The 16,409-nt window shown below is 42.4% G+C and overlaps 1 protein-coding gene across 1 annotated transcript in view; it reads left to right on the forward strand.

Annotated features, from left to right (window-relative positions):
- The window catches only part of ARHGAP28 (Rho GTPase activating protein 28), a 139,620-nt gene extending 134,399 nt beyond the window's left edge, over positions 1-5,221 (forward strand). The window contains exon 19 of the mRNA XM_061399898.1: positions 1,368-5,221. Within this exon, the coding sequence (XP_061255882.1) occupies positions 1,368-1,462 (95 nt within the window). The 3' untranslated portion in view covers positions 1,463-5,221. The remainder of the gene's footprint in view (positions 1-1,367) is intronic.
- The last annotated feature ends 11,188 nt before the right edge of the window (positions 5,222-16,409 follow it).

A 16,409-nucleotide genomic window follows, 5' to 3' on the forward strand; every position in this document is an offset into this window, starting at 1 on the left:
CCCTTCTCTCCTGAAGCCACTCCAGTCAGGGTTTACACCTCAACACTTCACCAGAATTGCTCTTTCGTCCAGGTCAGCAGAGGACTCTCAGGTGTGAGATCCAGGGCTTCCTTCTGTCTTCATAAGCACCCGAGTTGATCCTTCCCTCCTTTGAAAACAGTGCCCTCTTCCCCTGGTGTCCAGGGCCCCGGGCGCCTGGCTCCCCCGCCCCCCATCCCCACTTCCCAGGCCGCTCCTTCTGAGCGTCTTCTGCCTGTTACTCCTCATCCTCTCACCCTCTGAGCGCGGGGGACGGTTCTCTCTGCACTTGTCTCCATGGTGAGCTCGTCCGTCTCCCTGCTCTGGAGGCATCTGGGTGCCGCCTTCTCTCAGGTTTACATCCAGACCCACCTCGACACCCACCTTCACATCCGGTCACCAGCCATCTTGTCCTGGGCCTTCGCCTCTGCTCCGACTCGGGCCCAGAGCACCCTCCCTCAGATGACCCTCTCCTCACTCCCTCACCTGGCAGCTTTGCCGGTGTCTCAGCTTCTCAGTGAGAGCTTCCTGGACGGGATCCTCTTTCTGCCTTCCCGGCTTTCTCGTTCTCTCACGTTCTAATCATCATCGGGCTTACTTCCCATCATACTTTCTTATTTACTAGTTGCCTTTTACCACTTTTAGAACATAAGCAAGAGGGCAGATATTTTTACCTGTCTGGTGCATTGCTGTGGCCTCAGCCCTTAGAATAATGCTCGACACCATAATGGCTCGAGAAATACTTGAGAACTGAATGAATGAGTCAAGCAAGCAATGAAATCTTGGTATTTTGTTTGAGACTTGAGTGCACATTTCAAACACACTGTACATAAGAATTTTCAAAGGCATTTGCCCCTTTCTGTTGTTATTCCAGATCTTCTTCCCACAGGAGAAATGAAATGACCACTCCTAAAATGAAACTTCATGCTCACCCTTAGTCCTGGTCAAGTTACTATCTGTAAAAAAAAAAAAAAATTAGAGGACATGTATTATCACATAGATGATCATCAGTGATCATCATCATATAAATGAGCTGATGCCTGAAACAGGTTCTTGCCATGTTTTTCTAATTGGTGTGGTGATCTGGGGAGCAGTTTTCCTGGGGTTAGTCTGTTTTTTCCCACAGTGTCACATGGGGTTTGTTTGGAGTACTTCACAGTCAGAAAAAAAGAAAGGAAAGAGGGAAGGAAGGTAGGTTGGCTGTGCTGGAAACTTTAAACTGAATCTGCTTTTAGCTGAGAGAATGATATTGGCCTTATTTGAGACTTGCAACACCCATACACAAAAATATGCCCATGCATAGAAGTATGGCCTTTTTGAAAACATTCTCCAATTTTCATTTCTTTTAGGACAGCACTGCTTGGATCCGGATGCTTATATACTGGATGTTTATCATGTGAATCCCCAGGCAGAATGGGTGATTAAACCCCAACAGAGTGTTTGAAATCACCCCCCAAGATGGCAGCTATCATATATTACACGCCAAGGAGTCCTACATTCAGTAGGGAAAAAGCAAGCTTCCGACATGTCTGTCCCTAGACCCTCTCAGTGTTTCTCAGCCCAACTGGTGTCTCCCGGAATTGTCAGCATGAATCGTGGATGAGGAGCTGGTTGACCATCTGAGCTGAAGCCGTCTCATGGTGGTTCCTTGGTAAGAGTGAAGGAAAGAGGGTGTGATCCTTCCAGAAGAAAGGCCAGCATAGAATATGGAGCTCTCATCATTTCTGATACTTTGACTCACAACAGAAATGAGCTTGGTCTTTATACCTGGGGATAAGAGGCACTTCTCGATGTAGCAAATGCTGCCAAACACAGGAGGTAGAAGAGACTTTTTTATACCTATGTTTTATATATATAGAGAGAGACCTTTTTGAATAAGAATGCAAGAAAAAAACACAAAAATTTCTTCTCTGAACAGTAATTTAGATCTCCTTTCCAAAGAGAATCTGTTTCCAAAGTCACACATACAATATTTATGCTCTGACTTGCTCCTGAATTGGAGGAGGAGGAACTTCTGTGTACAGCCCACTGTACTGTTCTGAATGCTGTACCGTGTTGTGACTGCCTGCTTTCTGGTGCAAGTGAACATTTCCCCATCATGGACTATTGAGAACGGATACTTTTAAAGCTTACTCTGTTATGAACACATAGTTAAGGTCAGGTTTACAAAGGATTTTCTTGTGCTTCCATAACCTTCGGTGTAGTCAGCAGTCCTGGAGCTTCTGTTTCTCATCATGATGATGGTGCTCAGTGAATAGCTCTCCATGTGCCAGGCCCAGATTGTCTTTCCTCCCCAAACAGATCGTTTTTTAAGTTTCATGACTGTAGATAATCACTTCTGCAGCCCCAGTGTTCAAATGCAGAACTGCCTTTATCCAACTGCTCTTTATCCAAGAGTGCTGAAAAATACCATTCTATCCAGACTTCCTATGCTATAAAAACAGATTTTGTTTGTGTTCATCCATCATAGACTTGGCCAGGCCCCATGGATTAGCATCAGGCTTTAGAATCAGATGCATGTTGGGTGACCTGAAAACTGACTTGCTCCCAGAAGCCCACAGGGCCATTTTTCCAGGCCTGCAGTTGGTGAGAAAGCACAGTTCTCCACGATTCTGAGAGCAGATCTGACATGTGCTGAGAGGTCAGGGAGCCCTGCCTTTCCTCTGGGGACTGCAGCATGTAGAAACAGGGATAGAGGTCTCACTTATCCCACATGTGTGCTTTGGATTAGATCTACAGCTTGAGATTTTGACAAGCTTATGTGAGTTTTAATGAAATTTAACATCCAAATGACTCTCCTTTGCAGTTCAAACAACAGACAAAGTTGCTTACAAATGCAGAAAACACTTTATCTACTTGCATTGGTAGGTGGGTTCTTTACCACTAGTGCCACCTGGGAAGCCCTTTATCTACTTACCAAGTCTCAGAACATAATGTGATGATAATTTAAGCCTGTATTCTAGAAGAAATCTTTTCCATGCTCATTATGCCTTGATATCTATAAAACCTTGATTTATATGCAACGTTCCTGCCCATTGGAGCTGTGTTACATTTTTGTGGAAAGCTAATATCCATTCATTTTGTTTATTTGAGAGTTTTTATTTCCTTTGCTTGAAAACCCAGTGGAAGAAAAACATGCATTCTGTTGGTTTATATTTATTCCTATATTTCATCAGTTTTCAATGTATGGCTAATTGACAGCGTGTGAGTTTGCATAATGAACTTTGAGGGTCTGAGAAAATGCAGTTATCATTCTTGCAGTTCAAACAACAGGGGTAAGCATTTTACTCCGTGTATTAGTTGCTAAGTTCCAAGACATAAGATGGCTGTAACTGATGCCCACATACAAGGAAGTTCTTCAAATTAGGTGCCTTACACTTCTGTGTATATATTAAAACAATGACTGATTTCTCTAACTGAATTTCCTCTCATTTAGAGTAAATTCTGTTGTGCTTAGAAAGTTCACCAACCTAGCCAATTTTTTATTTTTAATTTTGGAATTTTTATTTCTTTTGACTGAAAACACATTAGCACTGATGGAAGACTTCTAAAAGTTTTAAGATTTACCCCATTAGTCATTAGTTTTAAATAAATGGCTAAAAAATGACAGTTAAAAAAATTAAGTTTCTGAATTTCTTATCCACATTTGATGTGGATAAGATGTGACATCGTTTAGATGTCAAAGGCTCAGCCCAGTCAATAATCTTAAATTAATCACTGCCTTCAAGGATGTGTGACAACTTTAAAATAACTATATAATATGGAAGCCCATGTCAATATCAATATATTGGATGTAACTTGAATTCTTAGTCATACAATTAACTGATCAGAGAAGAATTTCCAGTAGACACATAAACTAATTTTTGTGAGGTTAAAAAAGTTCTTTTTACTGATTTTATTACTTTTTTTAAAACTTGAGTTTATTCTTAGTGAATAAACAAACCCGTACAACTAAAACTCAAAAATGGCAGTCACCTAAGTGTTGAAAAAACTATACTTGCCTTATGAAGAGTTGTTTTTGCAATAGTTACAGTCATCTGTAAAAATGAATAGTGTAAAGGCAAACATGAATAGTGTATCTGCAAACAAAAGACAAGTCAGACCCTGGGCTTCTAAATTCTGTTCTTGGTAGCTTCCCCCTCACCTTGTCCCATGCGCTCTTCGTGTGCAGTTAGGAAAATGACATCTAGGAGAGCGTTAGAGAAAGTTAACGTTTTAGGAAGACTTATTCAGAAAAAAAACACTAGAACGCGCTCCTTCTTGCCTCCAGTCTACAAAAGAAGATCCCTTTGCTAAACAGCTCCCTTGAGGATATGATTCTACAGGTCACTGAACAATGAGTTCAGTGAGTTCAAGGGGAGATCTTTGAACAAACTGGAATATTAATCTCTTTACAATGTATATACAGTATAAACTACCTCACTTGTCTTTCCTTGGGGGGGGGGGGGATGACGGACGTTAACAATTTTTGTTACAAATGGTCCCTGATCTTATTATTTAAGTCACTTCAGTTAGCTTTCAATGTACATTTAATAATATGCATTTAATGATGTAAAATATTTTTAGCAAAAGCTTTAAAACCAAAAATACTCTGTAACTGTGATGTGTGTTGTAGAGGCCGAGAGAATCTGTCCTTTAGTCATCGTCTTGTATGTTTAACCCTGTGGAGTCACAGGTTTTCAAATGTAGGAATTCACTTCATCAAATTTCACGCATTTTCAGCTGTTTTCCCCACATTGCACTTGACTGAAAGTCACGTGAGATTAAAGTGCCCCTTCTTTCTATCAAACATATTTCAACTGTTTTTCATAAATGTATTACACATCTGAAAGGAATATATATTCTGGGACTCTAGTTTTCTATTTTCTGTCTGGCACTTTCAGCTGTTTTTTTTTTTTTTTTCATAAACATGTCACTTAATAAAAAATAATATGACATGGATTAAAATGTTCAAACATTTTTCAGCAGTTGTACACACACACACCACCTTAATTTAAAAATGACATCTTTTCTTTCAGGTATTTTCCAGCTGTTCTTGGAAATGATGTGATTTGATTGAAAAGTCATGTTGTCCCTAGGATGCCAATTTTTTATGTTGTCTCCCATCTCAAGAGTTAATGTTCTTTCATCCCGTCAGTTTCATTGCCAAGTATAATATGTATGTTGCATTTTATTCATAAAAATAAAGAGGAAAAAACCAAAAGCATTATCATGAGATGTCTTATGTTCAACTAGTCCGAAGACACCATGGTGCGCTGGTGAAAGAAAAGGAGCCTTACAGTCAGAAGGTTTGTGTTTTGAGCCCAGTCTTTGCCATCTATCATAAATGGTGATGTTATAGGCACTGGGGTAATGGTGGATGTTTGTGCAAAGCTATTTACTAAACTTGTTTGAGTTAGTGCCTTTTAATATGTGCTTTTGAAAATATATATATAGTTTCAATAGATACAGAAAAGAATATTTGACTCATTCATGATTTTTTTTACACTCAACATTTTACCATATACCAAAGGCAAGAACAATAGCTAATAAAAAGGCATAAAGATTAGAAGAGATAAAATAGTCTCCATCTGCAAATAATATGATCATTTATATACAAAAGCCTAAGGTACCTTCAACTATTAGAACTAATAAGATGATTTAGCAAGGTCATGGCGTACAAGATTATTATATAAAAATCAGGTTGGGAAAAATATAATTGTAAAGCATATAGTTAACAAAGGACTAATATTCAGGCTATATCAAGAACTCATTAAAAAAAAAAAGACAGGCAACCTAATTTCTTTAAATGGGGGAAGACTTGAATAGATCCTTCACGAAAGAAAATATACAAATCGCCAGTAACCACGTGTTTAAAATGCTCAGCATCGTGTGCCACTAGGGGGATGCAAATTAAATCCACATTTCCTGCTCCATGGTTGATGAAGCTGTCATCCCAGGCCCCCGGTTAGTTGCTCCGAGGACTCTCCCTTCCCATGGCTCTTGACTGGGGAGTGTGTGCTTTCTCTGCTGGCCGTCCTGGAAGGTTCTCACCCTGCCTGAGCCCAGCTGCCATCTCTTCCACTAGATCAATTTGGAATCTGGCTGGCTGTAACAAGTGACGAAGTACATTAGCTCAGTTCCAAAGATCTCTGCCAAATGGGCTTTGACAGCAGAGCACACGAGCAGATGGAAAAGAATCTGGAGCTCCTGGGGTGCTGGGGGCCCCCCAGATCTGCTTGTCTCATCTTCCCAGCAAGAAATGACACCTTTCCTGACAGGCCAGACAGATCTTGGGGGAGGGGAGACCATCGCCAAAGGTTCATCTGAGTTTTATCAACTAATAATCACATGTGGACTCTACACATTGTCATCTTATTCATGAACTTTAATGCCGTAACAGTTCATTCTCAGCAGTTGCTCTGCATTTGTACAACGTGTTTATTACAGCACAGCAGTGGGCTTTGCTGTGGTTCTTGGCTCCATGTCCTCAGATGACAAACTGGGAACAGGCTTTTCTCCCACGTAACCCTCAGCACATCACAGTACCATGGGACAGCAAACACTCAGCTGTACAAGGAAATAATTGACAATCTGGATCCACAAGATTTTAAGCAAATATATCATTATTTTGGCCACCTGATGCGAAGAGCCGACTCATTAGAAAAGACCCTGATGCGGGGAAAGATTGAGGGCAGGAGAAGGGGGAGACAGAGAATGAGATGGTTGGAATGCATCATCGACTCAGTGAACATGAGTTTGAGCAAACTCTAGGAGACAATGAACAAAAGGGAGGCCTGGCGTGCTGCAGTCCATGGGGTCGCAAAGAGTTGGACACAACTGAGCGACTAAATGACAACAATCATTAACAAAAAGGCAAGCCACATATTGAGAGAAAATTGTGTGTGTGTCAAATGCACATGTTACACCCAGGCTATGTAAAGAACTCTACATCCTCTGCCAAAGCTCAAGAGTAAAAAAAGAAAAAAAGGGGGGAGGCGGGTACTTCCCTGGTGGTTAGGAATCCACATTGCAAGGGACGCAGGTTCGAATCCTGGTTGGGGAACTAAGATCCCACGTGCTGCAGAGCAGCTAAGCTAGAGCGCCACAACTAAAGAGTGTGTGCACTGCAACGAAAGACCCTGCATGACACAAGGAAGACCCCATGTGCTGCAACGAAGACCTGATGCAGCAAATACCTAAAAATTAAAAATAAAGACAACTCATGTTTTTAAATGGCCAAAAGACTTGAACTAACATTCTGCCAAAGTATAGAAATGGTTGCTATACACGGCAAGGTACTCAACACCATCAGCCCTTACTACTACTACTAAGTCACTTCAGTCCTGTCCGACTCTGTGTGACCCCATAGACGGCAGCCCACCAGGCTCCCCCGTCCCTGGGATTCTCCAGGCAAGAACACGAGTGGGTTGCCATTTCCTTCTCCAGTGCATGAAAGTGAAAAGTGAAAGTGAAGTTGCTCAGCCGTGTCTGACTCTTAGCGACCCCATGGACTGCAGCCTACCAGGCTCCTCCGTCCATGGGATTTTCCAAGCAAGAGTACTGGAATGGGGTGCCATGGCCTTCTCCGATCAGCCCTTAGGAAAATGATAATTAAACTACAATGTAATAGCACTATGTAAACACAAGAATATCCCCGTTAATAACTGGCATTCTCATTGCTGGTGGGCGTGTGAAATGGGAGAACCACTTTGCAAAACTGGTAGAATAGTACAATTTTAATCACACACCTACCTTATGTGGCCACAGACATCAGAGTGGTGGCCTTTGTGGTGGGATGGGCTGGAGACGGGCATGAGGTAGCTTTCTGGGTTCTCCACGAGAAGGCCCAGCCCAGTTTGCAGCCTTTCTCGGTACTCCACACTGGGGGCCCTTTGTGTCCATTGGACAGCTGTCTCCACGCCCCACCCACCCCATCCCCAGCCTTCCCGTTACCACAGTGAAAGCACTTTGCAAGCTGGGCAGTCATTCCTCAAGTGCTGCCATGGCAGATCCTGCAAAGATCTTAAAGCCTTCCCATCCCTTTCTACCCCCACTGAACCCCAACGTAGCCCTTGCTTTTATGGTGTTTTAACTGGAGAAGGAAATGGCAACCCACTCCAGTATTCCTGCCTGGGAAATCCCACGGACAGAGGAGCCTGGTGGGCTACGGTCCATGGGGTCACAAAGACCAGGACACGACTGAGCACACGCACAGCAGACAAGGTACACGTGTGCTTCTTGATGCAAACAACAGAGCATTGTCTTCATTTTCATCTTCACAAACTTCACACTTAATTGAGTTCACACTTAAGTGACAAATATTTGTTGATAAATGGATGTTCGACGTTTCACCACGTGTCACATCCTCAATACCATGAGTCGTGCTAAAGACAGCTGCCCAGACTGAGGGAATAGAAAACGAATGCCTTACCCTAGAAACCCGAATTGTTAGGCCCTAACCTCCAGATCAAAGAAGCAGCCTTTGTATTCCGGAGCTTTGACACAAAGTTATACCAGGTCCTTTAGTGGTATTTCTTGAGACACATTCACAAGACTGACAAGCAATAAAAGGATCTAAGAGAACTGGAATTGAACACAACCTCCCTCCTCCTCTGCTCCTTTCATTTTGAAATCTGGGTGATTGCCACCCACCAGCATCCTTTCTTCCTCCAGGACACATTTCCCCTCCAGGAGCTTATGAGAAAACAGCCAAGCTGCTCGGCCAATGTCAGGATAAAATGAGAGTATCAGCCAAATTGAATACTGCAAGGAAATTGGAAGGAAAACTGGAAAATGAACAAAGATTCGGTGAAAAATATATAACACACAGGAGAATCAGAAAAAGGGAGTCTGGGGTGCAATTGTAATTGGTCATATTTTTTCCCTAATTGAGGAGATCAACTAACCAGCATTTTATTGAAGATTTTCACATCTAGGTCCGAAAGAAAAATTGGCCGGTAATTGTCTTCTAATTTCCTTACCTTGTTTTGGAGCCGGGGTTATAGCCGACTTGTCCAATGGGTAGAGTCGCTTTCCTGTTTCCTGTTTTTGTCTTCAACTTTGTAACAGTGTGTGAGGTGTTTCAGGGAGGGGTGGGCGGGAGGGGCTACAAAGGGGCAGGAGGAAACCTTGGGGGTAGTGGGTGTGCCCTTTTTCCTGAATGAGGTGATGATTGGGAGGATGGATACACACAATCAAAGTCATCAGGCTGCGCACTTTAAATATTAATATGTGCTGTCAAGTTTATCACATGTCAGTGACACCTCAGTGAACCTGTAAAAAAAAAAATCAGCGACACACACTCAGGCCTGGGCTCTGAGCTCGGGTTCCCACACGTGTGCCCCAGATTCCCCGGGACTGGACGCTGGGAGACAGCTAGGCCTCACCCCCACTGCCCATGCCTGGAAAGTGGTACCCAGCAGGAAACTTGGGGATGACATTTAAATTGTGAGGCTGCCCAGAAGGACAGTCAAGAATATCTCCTGTGCAAAAATGATGATTTTCACTGGAAAAATTCCCAGAAAGAGACTGGGTCTTCACGTGAAACTTCCCAGGAGGCCAGAGCCCCCACGGTTCCCCAGTCAAAGACCCCAAGGTTGGTGTGAAGGGGCGTACACCACCTCGTCTCTTGAGTGGGCCGTGGCTGGGATTCCAGGGGCCGCGTCACGGCCAACATGGGACAGTAGCAGTAACAGAAATGGTTCACAGAGGCTTCTGGAGTCCTTGGACCCACAGCCTGTTGGGACATGATAGGGAAAAAGAAGTTTTACTTAAGCCTTCCCTGGGGTCCCAGATGAATGGAACCACTGGGCCAGGGTTGCTTTCTGGAACACTAACGATCTGAAGTAACAATCCCCAGTTTCTATAAGAATTATCAAAGCAGCTTCAGTAATATAAAGTGGGGATGAAATGCCAGAGAGAGAGAACCCTCGTCTGATCTGCCTGCAGAGATGGAGGCATCAAAGGAGAGGAAATTTCTGTTACATTTGATGCCTAGAGAGGGCTTCTGATTATTGCTACAATTCTTGAGAAATCACCCGGTTGGGTAAGGTCGCTGGACAGGTCTTGCAACCTTCAGGAAATAACAGCAAAATCACAGTCTCCTTGCAAAGTGACTCAGGGTTCAACGTGGTCTCTGCAGATAATGGCCTCCAACTGCCAGGATGGCTTGCTGGAGAACTTGAGCCATCCTGACAAACTTCAGGCCCCAAGAAGGCCCAGACAAAAATCAGCATTCATACTTTTAAAAAGGTCTAAAAGTAGGTTGTGGTGGTGGGGGGAGCGGGGGGGGACAGGCAAGGGAGGTTTCCCCATTTTGTGTTCTCCTACATGTCACCTTGGGTAGAGCTGCTAGACACAGTCCTGGCCTCCCTCTTGGGAGATGGCCCAGCATGCCAGGGGCATCTGCAGTCACATCTTAATGCAAAAAAAAATTTTTTTCTTCCAGTCTCTCTCTGTTCTCCATATGGAGCTCCTATTACTCTATGTTAGATCTTTAGAAGTTATCTACCTGACACTGGTGTTTTGTTTTTGTTTTTATTTTTCAGTCTTTCATCTCTCTATTTAATTTGTTGAATAATTTTCATTATTCTATTTTCAAGTTTACTCTTTCCTTTATCATCTACGCTCTGATCTTGAGTCCATCCAGTGATTTTTTTTTCACTTCCGATATTGTATTTTTCAGTTCAGTAATTTTCAGTTGGTTCCCTTTTCTATTTTCCATTTATCTGCTGAGAATTTTTTTTGTCATTACATTCATTTCCAATGTGCTTACTCTGACCTTATGTAGCATAGATATAATCACTGCTTTGAGATCTTTGTCTCGTAATTCCATTTTGAGGTTGGCATCTTTTCCCCTTGAGAATTGGTCCTATTTTCCTGGTTGGATGTGTGTAGAAAGATTTTGAATCGTATCCTGGATATTGTGAATGTTATGTGCTATATAAATTCTGGGTCCTATTATAAGTCACTGAGGAATTGTTGATGTTTTGGATTTTGGTAAGAAATTGACTAGATTGTGTTCAGACTATAAGTTCTCTCCCATTTTCTGTTGGTTATATCAATTAAAACACACACATGGATGCATACCTTTCAGTTGACTTTGGGAACTGCTATAATACTCAGCAATAATTCATTGATTTGCCTTGTCACGTTATCAGTTCAAGATTCCTCTCCTTTCTCCCCACTCCCAACATTACTTAATTCTAATATAACAGTGAAAGGAGGAAAAAAGTATTATCTCTTAGGTTAGCCTGTTAAGAAGTGCTTTCTTCAGTTCACTTCTGATCTCACCTAGAAGGCTGAAAGACTTTCACAGTTATCCAAGTTTGAACATTTCTTCCCAGCCAGACTCAGTGAGCATAACATGCCAGATGATTTTCTACTTTTTGCCCTACTCACTATATTTCTTCTTAAACTCCATGATCAATTTAATCAAACTTCAAGAATACACAATTACATTTAAATCACACACAGGCTCCTCTGTCCATGGGATTCTCCAGGCAAGAATACCGGAGTGGGTTGCCATTTCCTTCTCCAGGGGAATTTTCCCAACCCAGGGATCGAACCCAAGTCTCCTACATCACCTGCATTGCAGGCAGACTCTTTACCCACTGAGCCACTGGGGAAGCCCCACTGACTTCCTCACCACACCTAAATCCTGTTTACCTTTCTAGTCTGGTTGCAAAGCCCCCGTTGTAACCTCTGCTGTGTCTGGACTTCACAAGCTCCCATCTGCTCCACTGACCGACGTTCTTCCGACGTTCTTTCCCTAAATGTCCTCTTCTGACCACCTAATGGGGACACAGAGCAATGCTCTTCCATATTTATCAAAGCTTTTACTGTCTTTTTATTCATAACAGACAATCACATTTGGATTTTCAACACATGCTAAAAAGTAAATTATTGATGAAATGCTGGATGCTTATAACGGTTCTGGCTAAAACAAACTGCCATAAACTTTACTCTTTTGTGTTTATGAAATTCTTCTAATTATGTAAACAGAAACCACAGCTTTTCAGTATTGAAGATGGAGTTTGTATTGTGACACTTCATAATTATCACACACTCCATATAATCTGAGAAGAAAGTATCATTTCTAAATTTTGTTACTCAGAAAAAAAATCTCTCTGTTGTTTTTACCCAAGTCCTTGCTTCAGACAGCCGCAATGGGTCCCTTTGCTGGACGCTGAAAGAGTTTGAAAGGAACATGAGCTATGCCTTTGTCACTGTTTGAAAAAAAATCCTGATAGTTTTTGCATTTCCGAGTATATTATGCTGAACATTTCACTACATATTATGGAAACTGTTAAGCCTATAGAACTACTTTTGGGAATATCTTGCAAAAGAGGCTTACGCTGCCATTTGTTTTATGCTTATTAGATGGCTCAGAGGAATTACGTTTGCAAAGAAGTTTTGAAATTTATATGAAGAGCTACACTGCTGAGGTATTTTTAGAAAAAATGATAAACTAATATTCAACTCAACAATTATCTACTAATAATCTCCCATAGGTCCTAATTATGTTAGCTTTGAGAGAAATGCCCAAGAAATATCTGACACAATATAGCCCTTACAGGAGTTGTGGACCAATTAGATTGTTGAGATGCACATGCTATCTGAGGGGGGAAATGAGCATAAATAAGAACCACTAAAATCAAAAACACTAATTTGAAAAGATACATATGTACTCCTCTACAGCATTGCAATATAGCAATGTAGCAGCATCATTTACAATATCCAAGATACAGAAAAAGTAAAAAGTAGGAAAGTTAAAAAAAAGTAAAAAGTAGGAAGTCAAGAAACACTTGGAGTAACAGGCAAATTAGGCCTTGGAGTACAGAATGAAGCAGGGCAAAGGCTAATAGAGTTTTGCCAAGAGAACACACTGGTCATAGCAAACACCCTCTTCCACCAACACAAGAAAAGACTCTACACATGGACATCACCAGATGGTCAACACCAAAATCAGATTGATTATATTCTTTGCAGCCAAAGATGGAGAAACTGTATACAGTCAGCAAAAACAAGACCCGGAGCTGACTGTGACTCAGATCATCAATTCCTTATTGCCAAATTCAGACTTAAATTGAAGAAAGTAGGGAAAACCACTAGACCATTCAAGTATGACCTAAATCAAATCCTTAACGATTGTACAGTGGAAGTGAGAAATAGATTTAAGGGACTAGATCTGGTAGACAGAGTGCCTGATGAACTATGGACGGAGATTCATGACATTGTACAGGAGACAGGGATCGAGACCATCCCCAAGAAAAAGAAATGCAAAAAAGCAAAATGGCTGTCTGAAGAGGCCTTACAAAAAGCTGTGAACACAAGAGAAGCGAAAAGCAAAGGAAAAAAGAAAAGATATACCCACTTGAGCGCAGAGTTCCAAAGAATAGCAAGGAGAGATAAGAAAGCCTTCCTCAGTGATCACTACAAAGAAATAGAGGAAAACAATAGAATGGGAAAGACTAGAGATCTCTTCAAGAAAATTAGAGATACCAAGGGAATATTTCATGCAAAGATGGGCTCAATAAAGGACAGAAATAGTATGCACCTAACAGAAGCAGAAGATATTAAGAAGAGGCAGCAAGAATACACAGAAGAACTATACAAAAAAGATCTTCACAACCCAGATAATGATGATGGTGTGATCATTCACCTAAAGCCAGACATCCTGGAATGTGAAGTCAAGTGGGCCTTAGAAAGCATCACTACAAAGCTAGTGGAGGTGATGGGAATTCCAGTTGAGCTATTTCAAATCCTAAAAGAGGATTTTGTGAAAGTGCTGCACTCAGTATGCCAGCAAATTTGGAAAACTCAGCAGTGGTCACAGGACTGGAACAAATCAGTTTTCACTCCAATCCCTAAGAAAGGCAATGCCAAAGAATGCTCAAACTACCACACAATTGCACTCATCTCACGCTGTAGTAAAGTAATGCTCAAAATTCTCCAAGCCATGCTTCAGCAATAGGTGAACCATGAACTTCCGCATGTTCAAGCTGGATTTAAAAAGGCAGAGGACCAGAGATCAAATTGCCAACATCCGCTGGGTCATCGAAAAAGCAAGAGAGTTCCAGAAAAACATCTATTTCTGCTTTATTGACTATGCCAAAGCCTTTGACTGTGTGGATCACAATAAACTGTGGAAAATTCTGAAAGAGATGAGAATACCAGACCACCTGACCTGCCTCTTGAGAACTCTGTATGCAAGTCAGGAAGCAACAGTTTTAACTGGACATGGAACAACAGACTGGTTCCAAATAGGAAAAGGAGTACGTCACGGCTGTATATTGTCACTCTGCTTATTTAACTTACATGCAGAGTACATCATGAGAAACGCTGGGCTGGATGAAGCACAAGCTGGAATCAAGATTGCCAGGAGAAATATCAATAACAGATATGCAGATGACATCACCCTTATGGCAGAAAATGAAGAACTAAAGAGCCTCTTGATGAAAGTGCAAGAGGAGACTGAAAAAGTTGGCTGAAAGCTCAACATTCAGAAAACTAAGATCAAGTCATCTGGTCCCATCACTTCATGGGAAATAGATGGGGAAACAGTGGCAATAGAGGCTGACTTTATTTTTTGGGGCTCCAAAATCACTGCAGATGGTGATTGCGGCCATGAAATTAAAAGACACTTACTCCTTGGAAGGAAAGTTATGACCAACCTAGACAGCATATTAAAAAGCAGAGACATTGCTTTGCCAACAAAGGTCTGTCTCGTCAGGGCTATGGTTTTTCCAGTAATCATGTATGGATGTGAGAGTTGGACTATAAAGAAAGCTGAGTGTCGAAGAATTGATGCTTTTGAACTGTGGTGTTGGAGAAGACTCTTGAGAGTCCCTTGGACTGCAAGGAGATCCAACCAGTCCATCCTAAAGGAAATCAGTCCTGAATATTCATTGGAAGGACTGATGTTGAAGCTGAAACTCCAATACTTTGGCCACATGATGCGAAGATCTGACTCATTGGAAAAGATCCTGATGCTGGGAAAAATTGAGGGCAGGAGGAGAAGGGGACAATAGAGGATGAGATGGTTGGATGGCATCACCGACTCCATGGACATGAGTTTGGGTAGGCTCTGGGAGTTGGTGATGGACAGGGAGGCCTGGCGTGCTGCAGTCCATGGGATCGCAAAGAGTCGGACACAACTGAGTGACTGAACAGAACTGAACTGATATATATAAACAATGCAATACTGTGGTGTGCTTAGTCGCCATCATACCCAATTCTTTGTCACCCCATGGACCAAAGCCCGCCAGGCTCCTCTGTCCATGGGATTCTCCAGGCAAGAATACTAGAGTGGGTTGCCATGCCCTTCTCCAGGGGATCTTCCCAACCCAGGGATCGAACCCAGGTCTCCCGCATTACAGGCGGATTCTTTACCACCTGAGCCACCAAGGAAGTCCCAATGCAAAACTATTCAGCTGTTAAAAAAGAATGAAAACTTGCCCTTTGCACAGCATGAGTGGAATTGGAGGGTATTATGCTTATTTCACTATAAGTCAGACAGAGAAAGACAAATACTGTTTGATAGATAAACAACATAGCTTGCATTTTGAGAAGAGTCCCGGGCCAGTCCATAATCCAGCCAGCCAGTTGAAACACCTCCCTTCGGATTGTCTTACCAGTCTCTCAAATTCAATACATTCAGAGCTTGAGTTCATAATTTTTCTGTGTACCTCCTGTCTGTGGAACTGCCATTGTCATTGTCCAAGCTCCCTGCTTGAGTCTCATAATCTTTTACTGCCTAAAGCTAACGTGTTGCTGGAGCCTCCAACATTCCTATACAATTCTCTTCTTTATCCCTGCTGTGGTATCAGTTGCCACTCAGTCAGTGCTGCTCAACTGGCAGACTCGGGCTGCCCTTTCCAGCTAGTTTATGATTTCAAATGCACCATTTCATCACAACACTCTCCTAATGGAAAGCCCAGATGCTTCATAAGGCATGGCATCCAGTCTCCTCCCTACCAGCTTAAATGTTGTGCTCTCCAAGGTTAGACCCAATGCACGCTGTTCTCTCTCCACCTGCCCATCCCCCCACCCACCTCCTTATATTCCCATCAGTCCACTTTCTTTCACCTGGGTGGCTTGGACCCACGTGTCATGCTTCCATACTGCCTCTCTAGCCCTGAACACCACCTTGCATAGAAGTGTTCATTGCTATCATGTCCCAGTCTTTGCAACCCCCTAGACTATAGCCTGCCAGCCTCCTCTGTCCATGGGGATTCTCCAGACAAGAATACTGGAGTAAGTAGCCATTCCCTTCTCCAAGGGATCTTCCTGATGCAGGGATCGAACCTGGGTCTCGCACATTGCAGGCAGATTCTTTACTGTCTGAGCCACCAGGGAAGCCTGTGCATAGGAAAGCACTTTGTATGTTGGCTGCTACTACTGTTTAT

Source organism: Bos javanicus, chromosome 24 (genome assembly GCF_032452875.1).
Source record: "Bos javanicus breed banteng chromosome 24, ARS-OSU_banteng_1.0, whole genome shotgun sequence".
NCBI lineage: Eukaryota > Metazoa > Chordata > Mammalia > Artiodactyla > Bovidae > Bos > Bos javanicus.